The sequence below is a fragment of the Lycorma delicatula genome, chromosome 1 (genome assembly GCF_047948215.1).
Source record: "Lycorma delicatula isolate Av1 chromosome 1, ASM4794821v1, whole genome shotgun sequence".
In the NCBI taxonomy this organism is placed as follows: domain Eukaryota; kingdom Metazoa; phylum Arthropoda; class Insecta; order Hemiptera; family Fulgoridae; genus Lycorma; species Lycorma delicatula.
The window spans coordinates 153,575,177-153,602,330 of NC_134455.1; the positions used below are offsets into that span (position 1 = coordinate 153,575,177).

Genomic DNA, 27,154 nt, shown 5'->3' on the forward strand with positions numbered 1-27,154 from the left:
ACTGCTCTCTGTATGTGTGCGGCTTAATTCATCATTTTAGGTTCTCAACCTAAAAGTGTATACAAAGTGTGACAGTGTGTGTGTGTGTGTGTGTGTGTGTGTGTGTGTGTGTGTGTGTGTGTGTGTGTGTGTGCACATGTGATTTCATATACAGTATGTACACACAATTTAAGATATGTTGTATTCTATGGCTACATATTTGGCAAACATCTTGTTTTTAATAATCTAAAAAGAATAAAACAGAAAATAAATTAGAAACATTAATAATTGTTAACTATGAGGGCTGTTAACTACGAGGGCTGAAAGTATCTTATGTTTTGAAATAAAAAACCAACCAAATAAAAAAAAGAAATTTCATTATATACATTTTGAAGGGACAATATTAAAATATTTTTCTACATAGTTACCATTTAAACTGAGGCACTAATGATATACAAGCTTTTCAATTCCTTCTCTGCAGATATGTGCCAGCTTAGATTTTTGGCACCCATCTTGCACAAAACTTGTGATAACCAAGCTTCCCTGATACAATTTCATGCAGTTAACTATGTAAAATTTGGAGGAAATGAAGCAAGAGTTCCGTAATCGTAATGTGTCGATTTTCACGAATTTTACACTAGATTTTCATCATCAGCTATTAGTCACAAGGTTAGGCCAACCACTGCGATCCTCATCATGAACACTGGTGTGGCCATTTTTAAACTGAATGCACTACTGCCTCACTCCACCTTCACTCATTATTCCATCTCCGTACATCTCACAAAGAGGTTGCCGATGAATTTCAATTGGTTTGAGGTTTCAATTGGTTTGCCAGTAAAAACCTAATCACTTAATCACTGAATGCACCTCACAGCTCATGGGATTTTCTACTAAAGCACACATTTCAATAATTCACAGCAAAGTAGAAAAATCACAGTCTACACGTTATGACAGCTTGATGCATACTGATGCATACTGAGTGTAGGAATGTTTTAATGCCCAGATGGCAGCTCTATCTCCACCCATCTCCACGCTAATCACAAATGTAAGTTACTTTCTGGACCACCCTTATATAATAAATAATGGAATATAACAGTTAGAAAAAAATATTACATATTTAAAGATTTAAGTTCAAACTTGAAACATAAAATAATGAACAATCAAATAGTTTATAACTGGCTAATTTAAGCAGATTGTAAAAAAATTCTACATGTTTATTGATGGTGTTCTACAGTGTAAAGGCAAGTCTGATTTGTTTAAAAACCACTTACAGGAACAGTCACCTATTCAATTAAATAATACTAATACATATGATTTTCAGATATAATTTTATTTACACACATACCTTTGCACATCTCTACGATAAGTAGTGAAAATTACATAAAAGAATATAAAATATTGGAATTCTGTTCAAAACAATTTTTTTTCAATTTATAAAATCTTTATTAGAAAAATATATAAAAAATAATAATTAGCAGATTTAAAGGATGATTTCAATTTCGGTTTACTTGATGTAATATAGATTACTTCAACAATTAATGACTTGTTTGAAGAAAAAAAAATCCTTATAATGATGAAGGTTTTTCTTTTACATAATATTACATTAAATGAAATAGAATTAAAGTTTAATAAAATTGTTATAAATGTTTCAGACAGAATATCATTTTTATTTTATTGATTTCAGTCACTGTTGGTATTATTAAATGAATCGCCATTAAGTGATTCATTTAATAATCATTCTATTAAGAATAATAACACAAAAATCATCTATTAAAAATATTAACTGATATTCCTTTGACCATCATCAATCTTATGATTTAATTAGGATTAAATATTTACTCACAGATAAATGTTTCTTTTAATGTTTGGTTAGTTCCATGAATATCAGTAACTTACAAAATAAAAATTCAAGCACATTTAGTTGTTAGATTACATATAGGTGGTTCCTATTATGTTAGAGAAATTTATAACAAATCACTGGAGAATGTAATCATAATTTGATACATTAAATTTTTTTAGTAGATTATGATTCATTTCTAGAGCGTACAATTATATTAAGAATATACATTAATCACCTTAGATAACTATGTACAATATTGAATAAGGGAAATAAAAAACTTTCTTTTTTTTTGTTTTTATTTCAATATTCAAGACATTCACACCCTTCAATTAAAACATATAAAAAGTGAACAGAGTTTTCTTCTTGCAAAAAGAAGAAGCCATAAAATATTGAAGAAGTTTAATAAATTGATATAAAAAAATGTTATGTGCTAGAAAACACTACAAATTAAATAAAACATATTTTCAAGATCAAAAAATATTAACATGATCACATCAAAGTTAATATTTTATTTGCATACATAAATATCAAAATTTATTCAGATAAGATAGTGAGAAAGAGACAGCAAGATAAAACGAGTGAATGTGGACATTTTTAGAAGTAACTCTTAGTAACATTAAGCAGATAATTAATCTGAAATTAACCACATAGCTGAAGTTTTGTTACCACACAAAGTTAGCAAACAACTTTGAAAACTGTAAAGTCTGCTCTAATCTCATGAAGTTAACCCGTGTGAGACACAAACAGACATGATATGGATTAGTAAATTCTCCTAAGTTTTATACATATTAATCAGCATAACTTCAAATAAAGTAAAAGAGAGTTGAAAAATATACAGTTTAAGATTGCTCTATGGCCATACTATGAATTTTAACTGCCTTTCCATATTTGTTATTAGTATTATAATAAGGAACTGTGAAAGAACATATAATGAAGTTATTTAATGGAATATCAAACAAAATAAATGTTCTTATCCTATTAGATAATTCCAATATAATTATTGTTATTGTTGATAAAGAAGCATGAACTTTTCTTGAGAATACAGTTTATAATTTATTTTTAGCTATGAAAAATTGAAAGTTATAAGTAGATACGTAAGTGATTAAGATCTTTATTTGATAAAAACAAACTTTTATCTTTTTCATACATCCACAGTATGCATACGTACTTGATACCACATTTTATACTTTATAGCAAGTGATAATTTCTTAAAAATAAAAAATATATTAAATTAAAAAAAATATATTAAACAAATATTAACAGCACAACTTACACCAAATGAGTCTTCTTGTTTTAGAGGTAGAGACAAATGGCTTGTTGATGAAGGATCACGACGTGGTGGAGGTGGTGCAGAAGTAGTAACTTCAGGAGGTGGAATAATTTCTCCTGGAGGACGACATACAGTCAATACTACATCACTAGGTGTTGTACGAAGTACTTCTAAAGCCTCCTATAACAAAATAAATCATTATTAGTAATAACTGGAATTAAAAAAATAAAAAATTACAAGGAAAATTGTACTTCAATTTAATTAATAGTACTGATTTCAACAAATTAATAGAGAATTTCACCTAATAGTACTGTTTCAATGCTGTTTATTGTAAGAATAAGTAAGAGAAAATAGATTATATGAAACACTAATTATATTTTAATGTTGTGAGGGGGGAAACATAATGAGGAAATTAAAGTACGAGGGATGATCAGAAAGTAAGTTATACCCTCCTCTATGAAACAAACACATATTTTGTAAGGCAATCTTGTTTTTATTGAACAAAAAACTATATATTTTTTATCGATTTTTTGACACAATTACAAAGTTTTTCTAAACATTTATCATACCTTGAGACATGTTTTTCAATAACACTCAAAAAAATTTCATCCAATTTCCTTCAACCATATAAGGACCGCTTCCTTCAGTTCATCATCATTAGCGAAATGCTCCTCTTCCAGGTCTCGCTTGAGAGGACCAAACAGTCATTGAGTGCTAGGTCAGGGCTGTAAGGCAGATGAAATCACATTTCCCGCTTGAAAATTTTGCAGTAACTCCTTTGTCACTTCAGCTGAATGAGGAGTAGTGTTGTTGTGAAGAAAAACAATCCCATCGCTCAATCTTCTGGGTATGTAATTCTTTTAAAGTCTCACAGTAAGATTCGGCATTGATTGCTGTTTCTCAGGGCATAAATTCAGTGTAAACAACTCAGAATCAAAAAAGATTGTCAGCTTAGCCTTTCAAACATGTGGGGATGTTTTCACTTTTTTTGGCTGCGGTGAATTTTTGTGTCTCCATTTATGGGATGCTCATTTAGTCTCAGATGTGTAACGAAGCACCCAGCTCTCATCCCGTGTGATGATTTGTTTCAAAAACTGTGGACCATTCCTAAAATAACATTGAAGAAAAGAAAGAGCATATGCAAAACGTTGATGTTTGTGGTTGTCGGTCAACAGATGTGGTACCCATCATGCACCCATCTTATGGTAACCAAGCTGATTGGTATGGTAATGGTATTGGTATGATATGGTAACCAAGATTGCAGTGAACATGTTATGTTCACTGCAATCTCTCTAATTTTAATGCGCTGGTCACTCAAGATCATTTCATTCACGCGTTCTGCATTATCCATTGCGTTTGCAGTTGAAGGACACCCAGCAAACAGTTTGTCACTCACATTTGTTCTTTTGTTTCTGAACATTTGGCACCATTTTGTGATCATAGGATGTGACATTGCATTATCATCGTATACCTCAACAGTTTGGCGATGAATTTCACAACAATTGTAATTTTTTTTCCACAAACTGAACGCACTTTTATGCTGTATGAAACCTCTGTAGGACACACCATATTGACGACACTATACATGTACTGAATGTTGTACAAAATTGCTGCTGGGACAACAAAATTGCTGCTGTGAAGACAACACAACCAATGCTGCCACCACAATACATTAATTTATCCCTTTCAGTTCAAGAACATGCCAAGGGTGTAACTTATTTTTTGATCCACCTCTCATATCTGTCATATAAACTATGTAAGTTAGAAGATATTTTACATTACATTCTTTTTTAATATATCAGTAAGTAATCAAGTACATAAAATTAACTCACTCAACTAACCAATCTTTATGATATAATGGTAAAGGTGACTTTTGGTCAAGAAAGTGCTTCAGCATTTTATTTATGAGATTGGTTTAAGTTTATATTTCTTTGGAGGAGAAAATTTCTTTTAACTCAATAAAAAGAAATTCTTTAGTGTTAACAGTTTGTTACTCAACAATAAGTTGATGTCCAACTACGGCCACCAAACTACTATTCTTTTATGTAAGAAATGAATTTATACCAACAAAAGAATAAGATCCTGACTAGGATTCAAACCCAAATCTTTTGGATGAAAGGCAGAACCACTCCACTACAGAGGTCAACTTTTTACCTTCAATATAAGTAGTTTTTTTTAATAGTAGGAATAAAACAGCAGGTTAATTTTTCATAATTTCCCTCTTCTTAAGATTCTTTTCATTTATGCCTAAGACAAAATCCTATCACAAGACAAAATCTGTTCCTTGTCCTTTTTTACTTTCAACCACTTAAACTAACAATATTTCTTTGTATTAATATCTTTCATTATTTTTAAAGGTGAATTTCACACTTAAAAAATTTAGTGGCACTTGAAATAAACAAACAATCAGGAGAGTACCCAAAAGAATACAAAATTAATTCAAAGTTGAATCACACTCTCAACTAATCATAATCACTTTTAAAAGTTAACGGTTGTTTTGTATGGATTTTTTAACAGCTAGTAACTCTGGAACTCCAGTTTTTTAAATTATTTAAATAGATTAAAATATGTTTGTTAAAAAAAAAAAAAAAATTAAAAGTGACTGTTCATATAAAATTAAATATTTTATCTATTTCTATAAAAACCAAATTTATACCACAGCAGAGTTCATAAAAAGTCAAATACATTAGTTGGGCTTTCATTACATCAACCAATATTTTCCAAAGTTAAGAAAAATGTCCTGTTCACAAAACAAAAACAGATTACTAATCCACAATACCATAAAATAATTGGATAAATTTTAATAATCACCAAAAACACATAAATTGGTCCTTGAAATAGCCACTTAATTTGTTTTTATTCATGGCACTTGAAAAATTCTGAAACAGCATCGTAGCTTACAAGTAGAACAAATAATATGTGATATTATTTACCACTGTTACAATTATACATTTTAAATTATCTGTTAAAGAAACTGTAGAATTTTGTTTTGAAATAAATACTACTAATTCAGTACTGTTACTAATAAGTAAAGAGCAAGAGAAATTTTAACAGTTTCATTAACAACAAATAGATGAAGACTTAAACTGATTCTAAATAAGAGGACACTAATCACCGACTGTAACCTATTAATAAAGTAAATACATTATTATTTATCACAATCATGATAAAAACAAGTACAAGCAAATTGAATTTCTTAAACATGTTCTAGCATTTATGATATGTAACTTCACAATATTACACAACTTCATCATAAAGTATTTTTATTTATAAATGAATATAAAGAAATATTAATAAAATCATACATATAAAGTACAGTTAATCAATTTTGTAGAATGTAGAAAGAACAAGTATGTAAATGAAATTAGAATATCAGTGTCAACAATATTTTTTTTTCATTTTATCATAACTAGCGTGTAATTTAATGAAAAGGACCATTTGATTTTAATATAACTTAAATATATAACTTTGTAATAAATTAAATTATGAAGTTTTACAATTCAATAGTACAATAAGCCAAAAAGTTATTTTACTTAAAAAAAATTTATATAAACAAGTCATTACAAACTATTACAGAACAATATTAAATAATCAAAGCAGTAGTACTAGTGCTTTCTGAAACAGTATGTTATTCAACAAAGAGCCAGTTTTATAAACATAATGAAGGTATCTTTTGTACGGTTCTGATGGTTCTGCTGTAAGATCCAATTTCAGGAGTGACTTTTAAAAATTTTTATTTCATGTCTGGCTGCTTAATCCTTTTTTGGTACAGCACCAAAAATATACGTAAAAAGTAATTCTGTTAGTAATGATTCACAAGGCTCAGTATACTGCACTTCAGTTTTTTATTTAAATTCATGATTATTTTTGCAGTAATCACTACTTCATCAGTTGAGTTATTGATTTAAAATTAAGAAAAGAGAAATTTGTCTCCATCCAGTCATTTGATAAAACTGGTTCCTATTGTCAGTATTGTAATTGTCTGTAAAGAAAAGAACTAATGCTTGGTGGATTTAATTATGATTTACATATTTTTATTATTTTTTTCTTCATTAATTATAATAATTTTTCAGACGTATGACTAAATTTGTTATTATAAAGTTTTAATATTTATTTGTCATACTCATAAATGTAAATGGTACTGATAAATGTTTTTTTTTCTACTGGTTATAAGTATATAAAATTTCTTAACTGTTTTGTTTTATACATTTTATTTTATAACGACAATATTTTAAATACCAACATTGGAACACTTAATTAATTTGTTTATTTAATTTCTTATTATATGCTTTGCAAACTATTTTATAACTGGTTAGATATACTTTATTAAATACTAACATTTTTATTATAAGTTACTGGTATGTGGTTTGCCTAAGTCTTTTAATATAATAAAGTTTATCTGTTTATTATACCATTTGAATTAATTGTAAGTATAAACAAAGTTATAAAATTTATGCTATAGTCACTACTTACAGTTGAATATATAATTTTTATTAAACTAGGTTCTTTAATTATATAATTTCTGTTGACCAATTTAACAACATTATTAGTAGTTTTAATTTTCTATAAACATTTATTTTTAAATATTTATGTCTAAAACAAATATAAAGAATCATTGGTACTTACGTATTAGCTCGTCGACCAAAACCATAATGGTACTGTAACTTTGAAAATACTTCAAAGTTACCATATCATTAACATATTTTAGATATTAAAAATATAAGGATTATTGTTTATAATTATAGATATAAATTAACCAAACTTAACCTACGCTCGCTAATCTCGACTAATTAACAGTAATGTTTTGATTATTTAAATAATAAATAATTAGAGAATTTATTATTTAATACTCAAAATGTTACTCTGTTAATTAGTCAAGATTAGTGAGCAAAGCGAGTGTAGGTTAAGTTTGGCTAAATTATATTTATAAAATAAATAAATATAAGTGGTTATTAAAATGATAATATAATGGTTACATTAGGTGATATTAACAATAACCCAAAAGTTTGCAATTTATTGGTCGATGGGCTAGTAAGTATCAAATCATTTTTTATACCAATAAAATAAAATGTTGACCTTTTTTTATAACATCACATTTAAAATTTTATTTATTTATTATAATTATTAAAATCTCATCTACATAGTAAACCAAAGAAACTAAACCAAAATTCATCATTAAAATAACACATACCCGCCAAATAATAAGAAAGACCCACCAGTAAGGGACAAATTTCCAAGCACTGTAATTCATAGGAGAGCAGTGACCCCCCTACCACCAACACACTAATGTTCTATCTGTAACAGACCTAAAGGTTTATTTCATGTGCATTTGTAATGTTAAATATTATGCGTTTCATAAGTTGTACGATTATTTTGAATAGTATGCTGCTTAAAATAGAACCCATTAATAACCTTCCTATTCATAAATTGTATTAGCCATTAAATGTTAAGTTAATTTTAAACTGAACAATTTACATAATTTTATCAGTACAATTTACATAATTTTATAAGTAATTTTGATGAAATAACAGTATTTTTATTTTTTGTTAAGTGAATGTTTTACTGGCAAACTTTCTTTATGAATTTTTAATAAACTGGAAAATGTGGGAGTTACATATTACGTAATGTTTTTTTTTCTTTTTGAGTTCAGAATTTATTAGTTGTATCAATTTTAAGTTTAAATACTTTTTTTTAATGAATTTATTAACGCATTCATTTTAATTTTTATTTATTTATTAAAACAGCTAAGTATCCAAAATTATTAGCATTTAAAAAATTTTATTTTTGAAAATTAAAATTTTTTTTTACAGTGTGGGCGAAAAGTCCCTTTACATGTTAATAGCATCGTACAGTTAGACATGAAATTAGACATTGTTTTGAATACAAAACAATACAAAAAATTGTATATTTTTCCCCTTATTCAGCAGATTGACTCTATTATTATTTCTCATCATAAGCTGAGTCTTGTGCATGTCACTTCGGTTAGTGTAGGAAGGACATAAGTCTCGAATTAAACCATAGTGGACACAAGAGCTTTCACTGTTGAGGAATGTTTGGTGGCTTCTGTGTGGGTTCACAAATGTCAGAACACAAAGAAGACAATGACAAACATTTTGAGGGACTTCACTGTGCGGTTTGGAAAACCGCCGCCATCACAACCAACATTATTTGCACGGGAACAGAAAACCTTTGCGACGGGAAGTTTTCTCGATGCACCACATAGTGGAAGCCCTACGACTCACACCGAAACTTGTGTTACTGTGGCAGAATCAATTGAACGATCGCCGATGAAGTCAACCATAAGTGGTCTGCAGAATTAGGCATCCTGCAATAGACTATGCAACACCACATGTAGAAAGACCTGAATGTTTCATGTCTTCGGCCATCCTCAGTGAATGAGTTGAGTGATCATGACTTGGAACAATGAGTGCATGCATGTGAAATGGTGCTCGCATGCTTCCCACATGCAAATGATCAAAAAAACGTTATGCTCACTGATGAGTGTACGATTTATCATAGCACACAAAATTGTAACGTCTTTTTTTGGGCAAAAGATAATCTGCACTTTTATGAAGAAATCGGGTGAAGTTCACCGCATGCAATTTGGGCAGGGATAATGGCAGACCATCTGCTTGGACCGTATTTCTTTGATGGTTCTGTGAACAAGCACAGCTATCTTCATATGATTAACACTTGGTTACTTCCAGAATTAACCAGCAAGAGGAATAGCTGACATCATTATACTTCAACAAGATGGTGCTCCACCACATTTTGTTGTGAGTGTCTGCACACGGCTAAATGAACTGTTTCTAAACCATAAATGAACTTTGAACCTATGTAACAATGTTATTCACAATAGATGTTAATGTTAACCAGACATAAATGTTGAAATATACTGTTTTTTGTATTCATAACAATGTTTATCTACACATCTAACTATATTATGCTACTAACATATTAAGGGACTTTTCGCTTACACTGTAGATTAAATATTATTTTTTCATTACTTCTGCTTTTATTGAAGTCTCTTTTTAGATGTGAAGTACATTACTTTATTTATTAATCTTCATTTCATATATATATATATATATATATATATATAAAAGAACATGTTCTAACTGTCTGATTCATCAATGCCCAGCAAAAACTACTGAAGATAAATTAATGAAAATTTGAACATGTTCTTCTCATGTACAGGTGCACACTAGAAAGGATTTTTTTGAAATTCCTAATTTATAGGGTTAAAATGGGTAACAATGAAATTTACAATTTTTTTAAAATTCCAATTTTTGTTGTGTTATCTTCATGTGAGTATTTTTATAGTTTTTGAAATTTGACCTTGAAATAAGTGAAGAATGAAAAATAATTTTGAACAATGATTGCAAATTTTCCCCATTTCTAACTATACCAACCAAAATTCTAATTCACTTCATTTGGGTTTACAAATACTCTTCCGATAAATATCTAAAAAACATTTTTGAGTTTTTTGAATTTTGATTTTTTAAGGGGTACAGTGATGGTGTATGGCACAGCTGCTCAACCAAGACAGCTAATGCCTCTGTTACTGTATGTGCGACGCGACTGGCTGCACCTCTCTCTCTTTTTCTGTTTAACCTCCAGAACCATTATAAGGTATTACTTCACAGGATGATATGTATGAATGTAACTGAAATGTAGTCTTGTACAGTCTGAGGTCAACCATTTTTAAGATGTGTTGTTAACTAAAACCAACCACTAAAGAACGAGTCGAGTTCTGGATGGCACTGAGTACAGACGTGTGTTCTTAGCTCTGCGTTTTTATGCTTTTTGACTGGTATTTTTGGATATTTTATTGGATTTGGACATTGGAATCTTTAGTGGTATGGTTAACGGAGATATGTGTGAAATATTTTGAGTTTTGGTCACGGATTAATTAAGTTATTAGACTTTTTTCTTAAAAAACAAAGTTTTAAGAATAGTGAAGTGATTTTACAGTGCTGTGGATTTTTTGGATAACAGCGAAGGACCGTAGTGTAGTGTAATTGCTGGTAAGAGTAATAACAAGTCAATTCATACTTGTAGAGGGAGTTAAAAAATATTCTAAATAAGTTTTTTTTTAGTGTTTTAAGTCTACATATATTAGCTTATATAGAGTGAAAATTTTATAAGTCGAACGACAAGCTTTGTCTTTCTCGTTACGTCATTGGCAAGCTAGTAAACAAGGACTTGGTGAATTTTCACAAACTTAATAGTATACTGTCAGAATTTTTCTAAGTGTTTGGAAGCACTTTATACGGGCAATTCCTTTTCCTCTATATCTCCTACAGTTTATACAATAGAAGAAAAATTCCTTAACTTCTTTCCGAACCCAAAGATTTCCTACCCATTGACCCCCCCCAAATTTTTGGACCTCAGATTTCGACAGATACATTTTATTTCCCCCCGCCATCAAAAAAAAACTTTAGGGGCACCTGCCCGTATGGGGTGTGGTTGGATTCGGAATCAGGGGACGATTCCGAATCCATACAATGAGGAGATGTAGCTCACTTCCCGTGGAAGATACAGCCTCCCAAGTGGCTGGGCACTCGCGGGGAAGTTCTGGAAGGAGGGAGAGCGTTACTGAGGGTACAGAAGACATAGAGACCACAACACTCAGCCAAGACAAGGCCAAATGGAAGACAATAGAGGGTAGAGGTGCCATGAGGGCAAGAGCGGGATCGTCCGAAGAAGAGGAGCCCCCTCCTAATCTAAAAGAAGTCACCTATAGATTGGGAAATGCACTGTTGCAACTAAGACATTTGACCGGCAAGGCAAGTGCTATAGCTATAAAGGCCCATGAGAGAGAACTTACAGAGATTTACAAGGAACTACAAAGGATAAGTGAGGAAGCACCTGACACGAATTCCCAGGGTACACAAACCGAGGGCTATCATAGGAATGAGATGTCGGATATATTGGACGTTGATTTGTCAGACGAACAGTAAATAGAAAGACTGCCCACCCGATGGTCAACTTGGGTGATTCGATTCATCACCCAAGAAAATACTTTGAAACCGGGAGATGATAACTGCATCTTCGTATACCTGAATGGACTGAGGCCGAACAGCCAGTATGCAGGGACTTCACCGGGAGCAATGGTGTTACAAGAATCTACGATCCTTGAGGAAGGGAAAATTACTACTAATGCTACAATATGTGGTGATTTACGACTCCAGCGAGGGTGAGAAGGCTATGGCCTCTCACATCATAAAAGCTCTTTTAGAAGAGTGGTGGGAAGGCCTGAGTCAGCGGTTTTCGTTGTGCCCACTGACCCGTCGGGTATTCTGGTTAGAAAAATTGTTATATACCTTATGAGGAAAAGTAAGACACTACCTAGAATGATACTCCCTAATCTGGGAGATCATGGAAGAGCAAGGTCCAGATCTGCTTCAGCGAGAAGGGGAACCCCACCGGTTATAGAAAGTAAAACCGTGATAGTTAAGGCTCCGGGAAAATCTTATGCTGATCTCCTGAAGACAATGAAAGAGAAGGTCAAGGCGGAGGAAGCTGGTGAAATATTGTCTATCAAGAAGGGTAGAGATCAGCAGCTTGAAGTCAGAATAAATGCATCACAGAAAGCGGGGGAATTTTCCTCCCTACTAAAAAATAGAGCAGAGGACCTACAAGTTAATATTAGAACAAAGGGGGATCGCAGAACGGTGGTTCATGTAAAGGATATGCTGTGCGACACAAAGGAATGTGAGGTCAAGGAGGCGGTAGAAAAAGTATTGGGTACGGGGGAAAGTTTTCAGATTACATCCCTCAGGGAGGCGTATGGAAACACAATGAACGCTTGTCTTGTGATTTGTCTGAAGAAATTGCAACAAGGTACGATGCTTCTTGGTGGTAGCTTCTTGGTTGATGCTCAAGGTAGCTTCTTGGTGGCCACGGAACCAAATGTGTACTTAGCGGCCAGGGGACAATGGGTGACTGACAGGAATGGGGATGTGGCCATCAGGAGGATTGCAGGTAATGTGGACTACAACCTGTATAATAGGGGTGATGGTATTGTAGCCGTAGAGTTAAGCAATATAATAACAATAGGAATTTACATTAGTCCTAATTGTACTACGAAAGCCTTTAAAAATAGACTTTTTGACTTGCAGCAAGTCATGACGCGCTCCTGTAAGAGAACGCTTGTCCTAGGCGATTTCAATTGTAAGACAGAGCTAGCTGGTGCGGCCTACACGAATATTAGAGGAAGAATACTAGAGGAACTGCTTGAGGCTAATGGTACGAATTGTGTTAACGATGGGACCGCCACTTATAGCGCAAGAGGCCATAATTCGATAATTGATTTGGTTATAATCGACAGTAGGATCCGTACTGACTCAATTGACTTTGAGGTCCTTAACGAAGAAACTGCTAGTGACCATAGGGCCATTTTAATCACCCTTAGAGAGTACCCACCAGGAAGAAGACAGTTAAACATCTTCAGTAGAATGACAGAACAACAGATTCACCGCGTTACCAACAACGCAGCAAACAGAATCAAAAATTGTCCACAAATAACTCCCGAGGCGTTCCAGGATATAATTAAAGAGGAGATAGCTAAAATACCGCCGAGTAACAATAAATACCACCCGGTTTATTGGTGGTCTGCAGAGATAGAAGAGCAGAGAAGAATCATGCAACGATACAAAAGAGTAGCTCAGAGATTACGCGCTAGAAATAGAACGGAAGAAGAAGGTCATCTTGCAATAGAGCAATACAGACAAGCTAGGAAAATACTCAACTTCCTTATCAAACAAGCTAAAAAAAAGAAATGGCTGGAGTTGTGTGAAGAGCTTAACGTAGATCCCAGGGGAAAGGCATTTAAGATAGTGACCAAACGCCTGGGAAGATACGTGCCGACACTGAGTGCTGAAATGTCGGCACGACAGGTTAAATTGCTATTTCCCAGAATAGAAGGTCTCAATAGAGAGGTAATTGAGTGTCAGGCTGGCAGGTTTACTCAAAAGGAGGTTTTGGAAGCCATCATGAAATTAAAAAATAAAAAAAGTCCAGGACCGGATAGCATACCTGCCACCATCATTAAAGACCTTGCCAGGATCATACCCTGGGAATTAGTGGATGTTTCAAGTTATGGCTTACAAAACCGTAACTTCCCTAATAGTTGGAAAGAAGCCAGAACTGTTTTCATTCCTAAAATAGGACCAAATCAAGAACAAGTAGGATACAGACCAATCACACTAATAAATAACATGGTTAAGGTAGTCGAAAGACTACTAGAAACCCGACTCAGAGAAGAAATCGAGGAAAAAGATTGTTTACATGAAGAGCAATATGGTTTTAGAAAAGGCCGGTCTATGATAAACGCGATTGACAAAGTTAAGACTTGGGCATTAAATAGTAGAAACGGCACGTGGAGAACTAGGAAAATCCCACTTATTATAATGTTGGATATAAAAAATGCTTTTGGATCTGTTCCTTGGAAAGCCATTATCGCAGCATTACAAGCCATGAATATAAGTAATTATCTAGTCAACCAGATTAATCAATACCTTTACCATAGATTCATTGAGGTTAAAACGTTAGAAGGAAAATCCACATTTGAGATATTTGGAGGAGTTCCACAAGGATCAGTCCTTGGGCCTATACTGTGGAATATTTTTTATTTTTTATGACAAAATTTTTAGATTGGATTATCCCGAGGGGGTTTTTGTTGTTGGATATGCTGATGACATTACTATCCTAGTGGAAGACAGAGAAGTTAATAACCTAGAGGATAAAACAAATCAGGCGTTACGAATAATTGATGAATGGCTGGTAGGAAGCATGCTACAGATATTCCCTAACAAATCCTGTTGTTTGGTGTTTTCAGGTAGAAGACCTATTAGAAACCTCAATATAAACATTAGAGGAGAGAGAATTAAGGAGGTCAAAGAAGCAAAGTATTTAGGGGTTCTTTTGGATAAAAGCCTAAGATTTAGCAAACACGTAGAGATGATTTGTAAGAAGGTCACTCCTTTGATTAAGTCATTGAGGACTTTTCCAGAACCATGGTACACCGAAAATGGTAATAAGGAGACTGATAACTGCGGCTACCACATCAGCAATTTTATATGCGGCCTCGATATGGGGAGATACAATGAATATTCAGAGAAACAAAACAAAATTAAAAAGAGTACAGGCTTGCTTTACTGCGTGTAGCCGCGGGATACAGAACAGTATCATACGACGTGTTGTGTATATTAACGAAGGTTATACCCATTGATTTACAAATTAAAGGAAGAACACTTAGATATAGGGGTATGCCCAAAGATGAGGTTGAACGGCTAATTGATCAAGAGTGGCAGGATACATGGACACACTCTAGAGTTGGGGATTGGACCAGGCGACTAATCCCCAACATAAATACGTGGACTAATAATAGACTAGGTAATGTAGATTTTTATACCACACAACTGTTGACGGGGCATGGCTTGTTCGGCCATTACTTGTTTAGAATTGGAAAAAGACCTACCCCACAATGTGTGTACTGCCCAGAGACTGATGATGCGGAACACACTGTGTTTGTATGCCCAAGATGGGCTCCAAATAGAAGAGAAATTTCGGACAACGGACTTACACCTGAAAACCTCTTAAATTGGATGGTCTATAGTGACGATAACTGGGATTGGTTCCGTAGGTTTGCTGGGGAAATCTTACACACCAAGGAAGAAGAGGACAGAAGAAGGGGTTTGTGAAATTAGAGTAGTCCCTCCGTGGAGGGCCATGTGCCGTGGATACGCCGTGGTGTGCGGGTTGCTGAGAAGGGGGAACTCCTGGGGAGTGTGGGACAAATAAAAGACCGAGTCCCGGTTGGCGGTGCCATTCCTGCGGGTGCCTTGGCGCTTAGTGGGGTCAGTGCCGCTGATTAGAGGCAAAGGCATAATGACCGAGACCCGGTTCCCTGCTGAGGGGATGGGGGGTGGCGTAGCCATACCCCGTCTCCGAGGCAGGGGATTAGAGGCAAGCGAATAAAATAAAATTAAACATCCGGGACCGGGGAGCTAACCTGCCGTGTCGGGTGTACAACCGGTGGGCGGGGGACGCTCCCTTAGAGTAAAAGGACACTCTCCCCGACTGAGTATACTTAAATGGATATCTGGTCGGGGAGAGTAGGGGAAAAAAAAAAACCACTAAAGAACACCAGTATCAGAAATCTCAACTTTGAAATCAGCTGATTTGTGATGATGAGTTCACCACTAGACCAACCCAATGGATGATTGGTTGCACCTGCCTCTGGTTACTTAACTAAATCACATAAAAATAAAACAGAGAAGATACCTGGTGTTGCCTTTGAAAAATAACTTTCTTCAAACATTTAATATAATGATTTTAATATTCTGTTGTAAACTAATACAATTTATCGCATCCAGTTTCTCACATGTTAAAAAATTATTGTTTTCATGGTGGGATGCTCCCTCTTCTTTTTTGAGCTGCTCATTTCAGCTGAATCCTACTTCTTCTTCTCCAAGAGTTCTGTACCCATAATCTTCATCATCTTCTAACTAATTTATAATTTAGTCTTCTGCTATTTCAATTTCCAAAGCTGTACCCACTTGTAAATTTACACCACTCAGCACCTCAAATCAATCTCTACTTCATTATTAAAGAGTAATGTTTTCCACAAAATGGAAAAGTGATATTTTAAGACTATACCATGCACTATTCTAGTTAAAAAAGATCAGTTAAACAAACCAAGTTGCTTCTCTTCCACAAATCTCCTCTATCTTTAAATGCTACCAATTAAGGCATGAAAACAGCAATTATTTTAAAATTTAATTAACTTAACAATGGTTATTCCCATATTACATTATAATTTTTTATATTGTGTTTTAAACATTAACATTTTATCACTGAAATTTATTATTTCAATGTCTTATATGATATTTTGCAAAATCAAGAATTTACTCTAAATAAGAAATTAAATTAAAAAAAATAATTTCTAACTCACATAGTTTGTTAGGCCAGTTAATGGAGTGTTATTAGCTGTAAGTAGAATATCACCCTGTTTTAATAGACCACACTCCCAGGCTGGCTGGTGAGGAAACAGCCTCTTAATACGAACCAATCCTGGCCACTGGCCATCTGAATCCATTCCTCCAGTCAGACTTAAACCTAAGCCTCGACTGCCTTTTACAAGTGATACAGTGAATGTATTCTCTGAAACAAATTGTAAGTTATTTTCAATAAACATAAAAAATCATAATGTCGATTTGACTTATTTATATATTATACAACAACATTTAAAAAAACAAAAACAAAAAAAAGCAATGAATTAAAATGTTTTATGTTTATAGCATATACTAATTGATAACCAGGTAATGTCAGTTACATCCAATCTCATGATTTTTGGGTTGTTCCATCCTGTGATTTCTTTTCATTCGTGTTAATTTTAATACATCTTTTCTCTTTAACTAACTATATTAACAAACAACATATGATGGTTTGATGGTAAAGGTATATAATAAGCTTCAGGTCACTCATCATACAAAGGACACTTCTAGTCAAGAAAGCTGCACTAGATACCAAGAAATTTCAAATTAACCACAAGAATCAATCAAAACATATGTAAGTGCATTCAAAATTTGTTTTATCACAACAAAGATTATAATGCTGTTAATACAGCATTTTCTACTTTAAGAAAACAAAGAATTGCTGTTTTGCTTCTCTTTCTGTTTCATTTTTCATGCTACATTAAGTCCATTAAAATTACATTATAGCACTCGTAGGAAGACTGACAGTGAAAGTACAATAAGTTTATAATACAGATCAACAATAACTGCTGAAATGTTCAATTTTTTTCACTTGCTAAAATTATAGATCTCTGGAACAAAACTGACTTATCATTTTTTAAATTATGGGATGCAAATGCCAAATCTCCATTTAATAAAACAATATTGATGGGGCAGAATTAATGTAAACTCATGATAATTTGAACAAAAATGATTGCATATGTTTCATTAATGTGTAATTGTGCTGAATTTATACTAAAAAAAAATGTATACTTTTGCGTCACACTATAAACATTGCTGCTACTTTTCAATAAGTCATCATTATGCACATCAAATCAGTATCTGATCTAAGTGTAATTATTTTATCTAGTATATTCTCATCTGGCTAATAAAAAGATCTTTGTTTCTGTATGCTTCTTTTCATGAAAGGAACAACCCAAAATAACTGTGGTATAATACTCACTAATAATACCTAGTAACAGAATTATTAACTTCAATGAGGATCATAGAAATCTTCAGGGTAATAAATTATACATGCACTCACAGATTTTATCAAACAAATTCTACTCCATTGGTGTAAGTTATATAAAATTAATCAGGAAAAGGGTTCATTTTAGAAAATGTATATTCATATTAAGTATATTCGATTATCAGCAAGATTAAAGTAATTTTCCAGTTTTTACGCACTGAGTGAATGATTTGGTAGTTACTACCAACAAAAATTAAAAAAAAAGTATTAGATTCACAATCACAGTGAGAAAAAATAATTTTAATTTACTTATAAAAATTAAACAATCAAATAATTTTATTTTTATGTAAAATCAAAAATCTATATTAAAAGATTATAAATGAACCAATGATCATAACTGTATGAACATAAAAGATTAGTGTTAGAAAGGGTTTTCAATCATAAATACTTAATTTAAAAACTAAGAAAGAGTAAACGAAAGACTGTTTGTAAACAATAAACAATAAATAAAATTAACTAAAATTCTATGATTAGAAGAAAAAAATTTAATTACAAAAAAAAAAATTACTGAATAAGATTTAAAATGTATACCAAAATGAGTTGAGTGTTGAAGATTCAAACTAAAACAATACTTTATTCAGTATCAAATGAAGTTGATTCATTAAAATCATGAAATATTAAAAAAACCAAAAACAACGACTAAAGGTATATTAATGATGGTATATCCTGGGCAAGACAGTAAATCCTGACATCTACTCCAATGCATAGATTATTCCTTTTCTTATCATTTTCCTTATTCTCAATTTCTTCTTTCTTCTATAATTGTTCTGTGAATATATATCTGTCCACAATATATGTGCTGGTTTCTATTGCAAAGATTATCTGAAGAGCTAATGTGTGCATCCTTGGTATCTAGAAGGCAGATCAACTTGGGTACTGCTTTCCCTCTCCAACTGCAGTACAATAAACCTAATTTGTTTAAGTACCTAATGAGTTAAGTTGGACTTCCTATTCTTATTAAAAATTACCTTAAAAGTTACACAACATGAACCATGAACTACTGCGTAATATTACAGAATAATATATTTAAATAAATCAGCAATAAAATGGATAATACACAGAACTAATCTTATAAATCCAAGGTAGTAAAGAAGCAAATGTCATAATAAGAATGACATTTATATTGATCAACAAGACAGTCACCTAGTTTGCGGTCACTTTTTCAGTCTATTCCACAAATTATTTATCACGTTTGAATTTACTTCTTAGAACAACTAAATAAATTTTTCAATAACAAAAAATTAGCAATGTAGCTATTATCCTAGTTTTATCATTGCTGCAGGTAGTAGCAATGTATCTGAGATCTGTATTTATCAATACAAGTAATCATTAAGTACTATAGCAATAACCTTGAGTTATAAGAAGTATTAAATTCTCAATCTTGAATATCTCTTCCTTCAACAATTCAAAAAAAAAGAAACACTTCCACAACACTGCTAGCTAGGGTTAATTAATATCTCAACTTATTCCCCAGTAATCCTCAAGGAATCAGGTACTATTAACTGGCTGGAAAGAAAGATTACCTACCAGATTTTGAGAAGTTATATAAAATTCTATTTTACCTAATTACATAAAATCAAATTTTAACTGTTGCATAACGTAACATTACAATTGATGATTATAAGCAACCAAGATGTGACAAAAATAATGAAAATGACAACCATTCTCTAAAATAATGAACCTTTCTTGACATGCTTACTAGAGAAAGTGAAGAGTTAAGTAGTTTCCCATTGCCACCAAAATGCAAGTTACATTCAACCCTAAAGTTCAGGACATTAGTCATAGAGTATATCTGTTCAAATGATTATAATATATGAAAAACTTTTAAAATTTGGGTGTATAGGTGACTACACAAGACATCCTGCATAATATTAACAGTTCTATAAAAGTTGGATAAATCTACTAAAATAGTATAAACCACCAACAGGAAACTCAGTATTTGGGTTACATCCATAATTAACGATAAAAAAGAACTGCTTTTTTATGTTTTTATCAAAGATGGTCAGCGATGAAAATGATTAAATCTATTAACTTTTTTAAGAAAAGACTGAACCAATAATTGTAACTTTTCATTAGCTCTTGCAATCAGCGTCAGCGACGGCTACTGCTATTCTCACTGTAAATGGCATCAATTGTGATAATATTACTGGTAATTTTATTTAGTTAGTCAAATATTTAGAATGTAATTGAAAAGTGTGTCAAATTTAATCATGTCTGTTCATTAATTATATATAACTGTTGCACGATTATGTATTCAAAATATTAGATTATGTTAAGATTTATTCCTTTCTTTTACACTCAAATGTTATGATACATACGACAAAACAATATAATTAATGGACACAAGTCAAATCCAACAACCCTTTTTACAACATTCCTTAATTCACTATAGACGGTCGCAAGGTCACTAAAAAAGTTATATTTGTTACATTTGGTTTAATTTGTCATTTAAAAAGTTTATAATTTTAAATAAATAACAATTCCAACAGGTCATTTTGGAGTTTCCGGTCAATGAAGTATGGACTTTGCTTAAGAATCTGCGTGAATTGTTCGCAAATCAGTTCGCTAAAAAATTTCAGAGTAAGGATAGCACTGACAGTCGACAAATAAAGGAAAAAGGCGGCAAAAGTGAAAGAACTGAATTGAATGTCTATTTTCATAAGAACATACAAAAAATTCGCGCGGACATTGTTAGTGAGTAATGTACGCACATATTAGCGCGCGCGCATAAGTGTGATAGTCCCAAAAGTTCTATCTTCAACTCTATTAATGATATTAAGTTTAAAAAAGAAAAAAAAAGAAATAATCGTTTAATTCTTCATTACATCACTACAAACGTAAAATCAAGTGCAATCTTCACTAAAGATCATTAAGATACAGAGATTTAAAAACATTTAACAAAACTAAAATATTTCAACAAAAATTATTCTAAAACGAAGAGAAATTATAGTAAAAATGAATGGAAAAATAATCTACAATATTCATAAAACTGAAACCAGGTTAAGAATAATAAGCACTCATGGCAGTCATTGTAAATTAACGCAACAAAATGGATTATTATTCGAAAAGATACCGCGGACGTACAAAAACAAATATAAATAAATAAATACCGTAAAATCATATAAAAGAGGACCAGTTCAAGATCAATTATTTAGCAAATATTATGCGAAATAACAATTAGAAATAAAAACAACGGAAAAATGAAAGAGTAAATACATTACATAATGAACAAAGCATTATTACTATGATTATTATTATTACTGCATACTTCGTACATAATGTAATTCATTTTTGTACAATTTTTTTAAGGTAAACTCATTATTATAATCACGGTTTAAAATTCATAAGAATTATGACTAAAAAAATAAGACTAAAATTACATACTGTAAAAAATAAGTATTTTTTATTTTTTCATAAAAAAAGTATTTTTTTTATTTATTTTAAACAATACAGGTAAAGAAGACGTAAAGGATATCAAATAAATAACAAATGACTATACCTGCATTAATAATAATTATAAATATAGCAAAAATAAACAGGTTAAATGTTAGTATAAATCGTGAAATAATATCATCATTTTCAAAAAGAAAATATTTCACAATCGATAATATGAGTGAGATGTTGAACAAACATTAGATAAAAAGAAAGAGAATAAAAAAGTATTTAAAAAAAAACAAAGAAAACAGTTAGAATATTATAAATAAATTAAATATAAATTAGAAATTTAACGGTAGAAAAACATTAATATTCAGCGCAATAATAAATCGGTATCTACAACAGAACAGAACTTATAATTTTAATTAAAATAAAAAAAAGATAAATTCCAAATGCGAAGAAAGAAAAAACAGAACCTGCAATATAAGAGCATAAAAAAAAACTTTGTAAAAAAGTTTAATAATAATATTTAATAAAATCCTCTTGAAATTAAATAATCCGAAGTTTTGACATCTGGAAATAAAAAGTCAATGTTAAAGTAAGAAAGATTTCAGTACAGGCAGTTTTTACAAACAATATTTATAAATTATTTAAAAATCTTAAATTTTATTAATGTTTGAACTTTTAAAATAACAAAAATTAAAAAAAAAATCCAGTATACAGTGTAAAAATACAGTAAAAAAGTACACTATTGAAAGTGTAGGTGAAAAGGTGTATTATGTTTATATTACAAAGGAACATAAAAATTAATATGCTTTTCTTTCAAGGAGTGCATTTCCAAAATTTCAAGAAAGTTATTTACACAAAGAGAGACTTTTTTCCTAGTCTGAAAGTGTAGATGAAAAAGTGTATTACGTTTATATTACAAAGGAACAAAAAAATTAATACGCTTTTCTTTCAAGGAATGCATTTCCAAAATTTCAAGAAAGGTATTTTACACTAAGAGAGGCTTTTTCCTAGTCTTTAACCGCACTGAACCAATATTAAACAAAAAATTTTCTGAAATATTTTTTGATTATATTTCTAAACATTTTCTCAACATTTTTTTCTTTATTCTGTAATCGAATCAAAGGAAATAAAGACTTTATACTGCGATCTCTTGAAGTACCCGTGTGAATATAAGTACTTCGACCAGATAAAAATAATGGTTCTTAACGTTTAAGAAATAATAAAGAGTCAATGAAACAAATTGTTGAAAATTCAAAATAAATCAAACGAAATTATATACAAGTTTTTGAAATTTAAGAAAGTTTCAGAAATACAGCTGCTTTTCGTAGTAGAACCCAGCGTTGCGAGTTGACGAACGAAAATAAAACTCTCTTTCTCAAAACAAGGGTACACAAAATGGAAAACATTTTTTATAGACGGTTTGTCAGAATTTTTTTCGTACGATAAACAGGTCAAAAGATTGAATAACTTATATTATTAATCACTGTTCTTTTTGGAAACATATATTTTGAAACTGTTCCATTTTACGTGATATAAATCTTTTTTTTTTTTTCAAGTTTCCAGAATCTTCAGTGCACCTCTGAAAAACATATGTCTTCCCAAATCAGCTGATTTGGAAGTCGAGAGCTGCAACGTTCAAGTCCTAATAAAGGCAGTTACTTTTACACGAAATTGAATACTAGACCGTGGATACCGGTGTTCTTTGGTGGTTGGGTTTCAATTAACCACACATCTCAGGAACGGTCGAACTGAGACTGTACAAGACTGCACTTCATTTACACTCACACATATCATCCTTATTCACCCATTGAAGTAATATCTGAATGGTAATTCCCGGAGGCTAAACAAGAAAAAGAAAAAGTTGTACCCAACACGCAAAAACATTTGAACGATTAACTAAACGAATTTTAATTATTATTGTATTTAAACCAGTAGCGTTCAAAACTTCTTTGCCAATCCAAGAAAACAAACCCTCTGTACAGAACATCACATATTTTTAATGAATTATAATTAAATATATAAAATAAAATTGTTAAAAATACCTTAACCATAAATTATAAATACGTGTCTTTATGTATTAATTTTTAAAAAAATTTTATTTACGACAATTTTGTTTTTGAATAAATTATATAAGAGGATTAGATTATTTAAAGGAGATACTAGATACTTGTAAATCGATTACCCTTAAATCATATCTTTTTTAAACGATAAAATAATAAAATAATTTAAAGTAATCATAAAAGGAACAATATATTTTCATCAGTCTCTTATTTATGGTAACATTCTTTTTTCATGATCATGGGACCAATCATGTTACATATTTACTTGAAAGTGGAATTGTTAAATACTAAATAATTATATTCAGTAAATAGGCCGCCAAAATAAGGTACATTTTTAATAGCTAGGAAATAGTATCGACAGTTTTGATTATTTTAGATTCTAAAATAATTATTTTGTTAATGTTGGTGATAACATTCTTTGAGAGTCGTTAAAATACTTAAATCGTCCCCTTCCCTTTTAGAACATGGAAGGACTAGTAAATTGTTTTATCTTGTTCGTATTCATATATGTAAACATACACATCAAAAGTATCTAAATAAAGAGTAATAACAATTAGAAATACTTTTCTAATAGCTGCCTTTTTTCTATATAAAAAATTAAATCAATTAAAGTTTTTCAATTTTAAGCAACTGAATGAAAAGAATAAGACGACACTAACGTTACGTAAATAATAAAAATGATGATTTTCTTCGCTAATAAAACTTTAAAGAACCTCGAAATAAATTTAGCCGTTTCTAATTACAACATAATAAAAATAACTGTAGTAAAGAATAGCGCATAACGTCACCTGAATTCCGTTAGTTGAAATTAAGTGGAATAATTTTATAATTTTTCACTCCACTCTGCCGAGTTTGTGTTACAGCGCGATGAAGAAAAAGACGGGGGTTATTTTCTGTTCTGGAGTATGATTTTATTCGCGAGAATAAACACATTTCCTTATTCTTGCTATAAAATATAACGAGAATTACTTTTATAACAGCAAACAAATTATTACTCAGACACAGTTTTAACAAAATGAAAAGAATTTATTTTGATGGAAAATGATTTACGAAAATTGATTACTCTGATTAATATCTTCACCGGTTTTCAGTAAAAGATTTAATCTGGCTTTATTAATAAAAGCTACATTAAACATTTCAAAACGAAAAGAAATATGTACGATACATTTTTAACGTAAAATACTACTGACAATACATATATATCATCCTCATTCATCCTCTGAAGTAATATCTTACGGTGGTTCGAGAGGCCAAACAGAAAATGAATACTAGGAAAAAAATTCATTAATTACGCTGAAAATTAGATATCAAAACGCGAATAATAGGCAATAAAAACTAATTATAAAATGGATGGTGAAAACAAAATCGTAAAAAAAATAATGCTTATAAAATTTTCTAAATTTTGTTCCGAATGAACATCATTAAATTTTTTTCGACATAATTCATATTGCGGTTGTAAACATAAGAAAAAACTAACATTTACAGAGAGGCCAGCGTTCTGATGGTATTTCCCAAATATAACTACATCTTATCGTGTATTGTAAGAAACAGTAACTAAAATAATTCTTAAAGGTTTAAATTTTACTAGATATTTTTTCGAGAAAAACAAGTTTTCTGAACTATTTAATTTTTACTATCGGTCGGATAGAAAATTCGAGTTTAAATTGTACATTCGATGGTGGATTAGCTTTCAGAAACGGAGGCGAAGGTCTACAGGCAGAAACCGATTCTAAAAATCTTGATATATTTTATCAAAAGCTATTTTTTTCGATTTCAGGAATACGTAAAATAAAAAAAATAAATTATTGTATTATGATAAATACAACAGCCGTTCAGAAATTACACTGCTGGAAATTGACAAACGTCATTCAAGATCAGTTGGCTTATTAACATTACTTTTTGAAGGCTATTACTTTGTCCGCACAACCGCATTGGTCATTTACATGCAAGTTGTAATGTTTTCAAATAAGATAATCTGTGTCGTCGTCGACTAATGTAAGTAAAGATACGCTTTTTGAAAATATGATATCGATTAAAATACTTTGGAAGCCTTAATGCTCTGGGTTAATGATAACGAAATAATTATACGAAAATCCTGTAGAACGTTTCAGAGCGGTAAAATGAACGTGCATGAGGTAGAGCGTTCCAAGTGACTGCATTATACCAGCGATTTAAGAAACTCGCAGATTATAAATGCAGAAAACAACGATCCTCCATCGCGGATTGGGCCACATGTTTCAAGAACATTCTTGATAAAATCGTCCATCGAGATTTTACAGGAGTAACGTCTTCCCACGCATGTTACCGGAAGACTACAGATAAATGTGTGTGTGTGCAAATTAATAAAATATTTTGTTTTTTTAATATATTTTCTGTCTGAGAAAATTAAATTATTATAACCATAAGTTGATGAAATAATTAAAAATAACGAGTAGATCCTACACGCAAGATCACAAGTTTAAACTACTCACCACTGTAACTCACTGTATAAGCGCGTATGAAAAATACATCAGTACAAAGTCAACATAACCTCCAATTGAGGTGTCTGTTGTTGTCAACCACATGGTAAACAATTTTGTCTGTTGTCGACCTGAAACTGATGTAACTGAAGAACGACTGAACCAATCTTCATCAAATTTTTATACGCACAACTTCAGATACACTAATACATCATACCTAAATGTCAGTGAAATTTATCAAGTAGTTTGAAGATTTTCGAGCCATAAAATTTTCAATTTTTTTTTAAACAATTGAACCTAAAGAACGACTATCAATCTTCGTCAAATTCTCACGTGCATAAATTCAGATACACTACTACAGCATAACTAAATTTCAATGAAATTGATCAAGTAGTTTTGGAGATTTTCGAGACCCAAAATTTACACGTAGGCCTATTTTATACAATTTAAGTGAACGCTTTTTTGTACTCCTCATGCCTCAAAACGTAATGAGAATTCAATTTCTCCCCCAATCATACCGTGTGATCGAAAAAAATTCCGTACTTTTCTTCGAAAAGACGGTAAAAAGAAAATCTGAAAAGTTATACAGAATTAATGTATAAGTGTATACCATTCAAGAAATTTATAACCAATAATAATTCCCTAAAGGAATAAAGGATTGCTAGGAGAGGTTGGGAATAACGTAGAAAAAACTGAATCGAATACATACAATAACGACGCATATTAAATATAAGCAATTGAAACTATATTCGTACATACGGAAGAAAAACGGAAAATTGTACATGTTTCTAAATGTATTTCACAGGCTAAAATCCACAGATCTCAGGCCAATAAATTTTATATAACCGATGGAATCGTATTGAAGAACAGTGTATTCTATCGGCAGGGAATT

General features: G+C 31.3%; 1 protein-coding gene across 3 annotated transcripts in view; it reads right to left on the reverse strand.

The window, feature by feature from the left end:
- The window catches only part of LOC142324565 (tyrosine-protein phosphatase non-receptor type 13-like), a 232,591-nt gene that overhangs the window by 36,542 nt on the left and 168,895 nt on the right, over positions 1-27,154 (reverse strand). For all 3 annotated transcript variants that reach the window (XM_075365421.1, XM_075365411.1, XM_075365424.1), the window contains exons 3-4: positions 17,050-17,258; positions 3,093-3,269 (exon numbers count right to left, since the gene is read on the reverse strand). In XM_075365421.1, the coding sequence (XP_075221536.1) occupies positions 3,093-3,269; positions 17,050-17,258 (386 nt within the window). The remainder of the gene's footprint in view (positions 1-3,092; positions 3,270-17,049; positions 17,259-27,154) is intronic.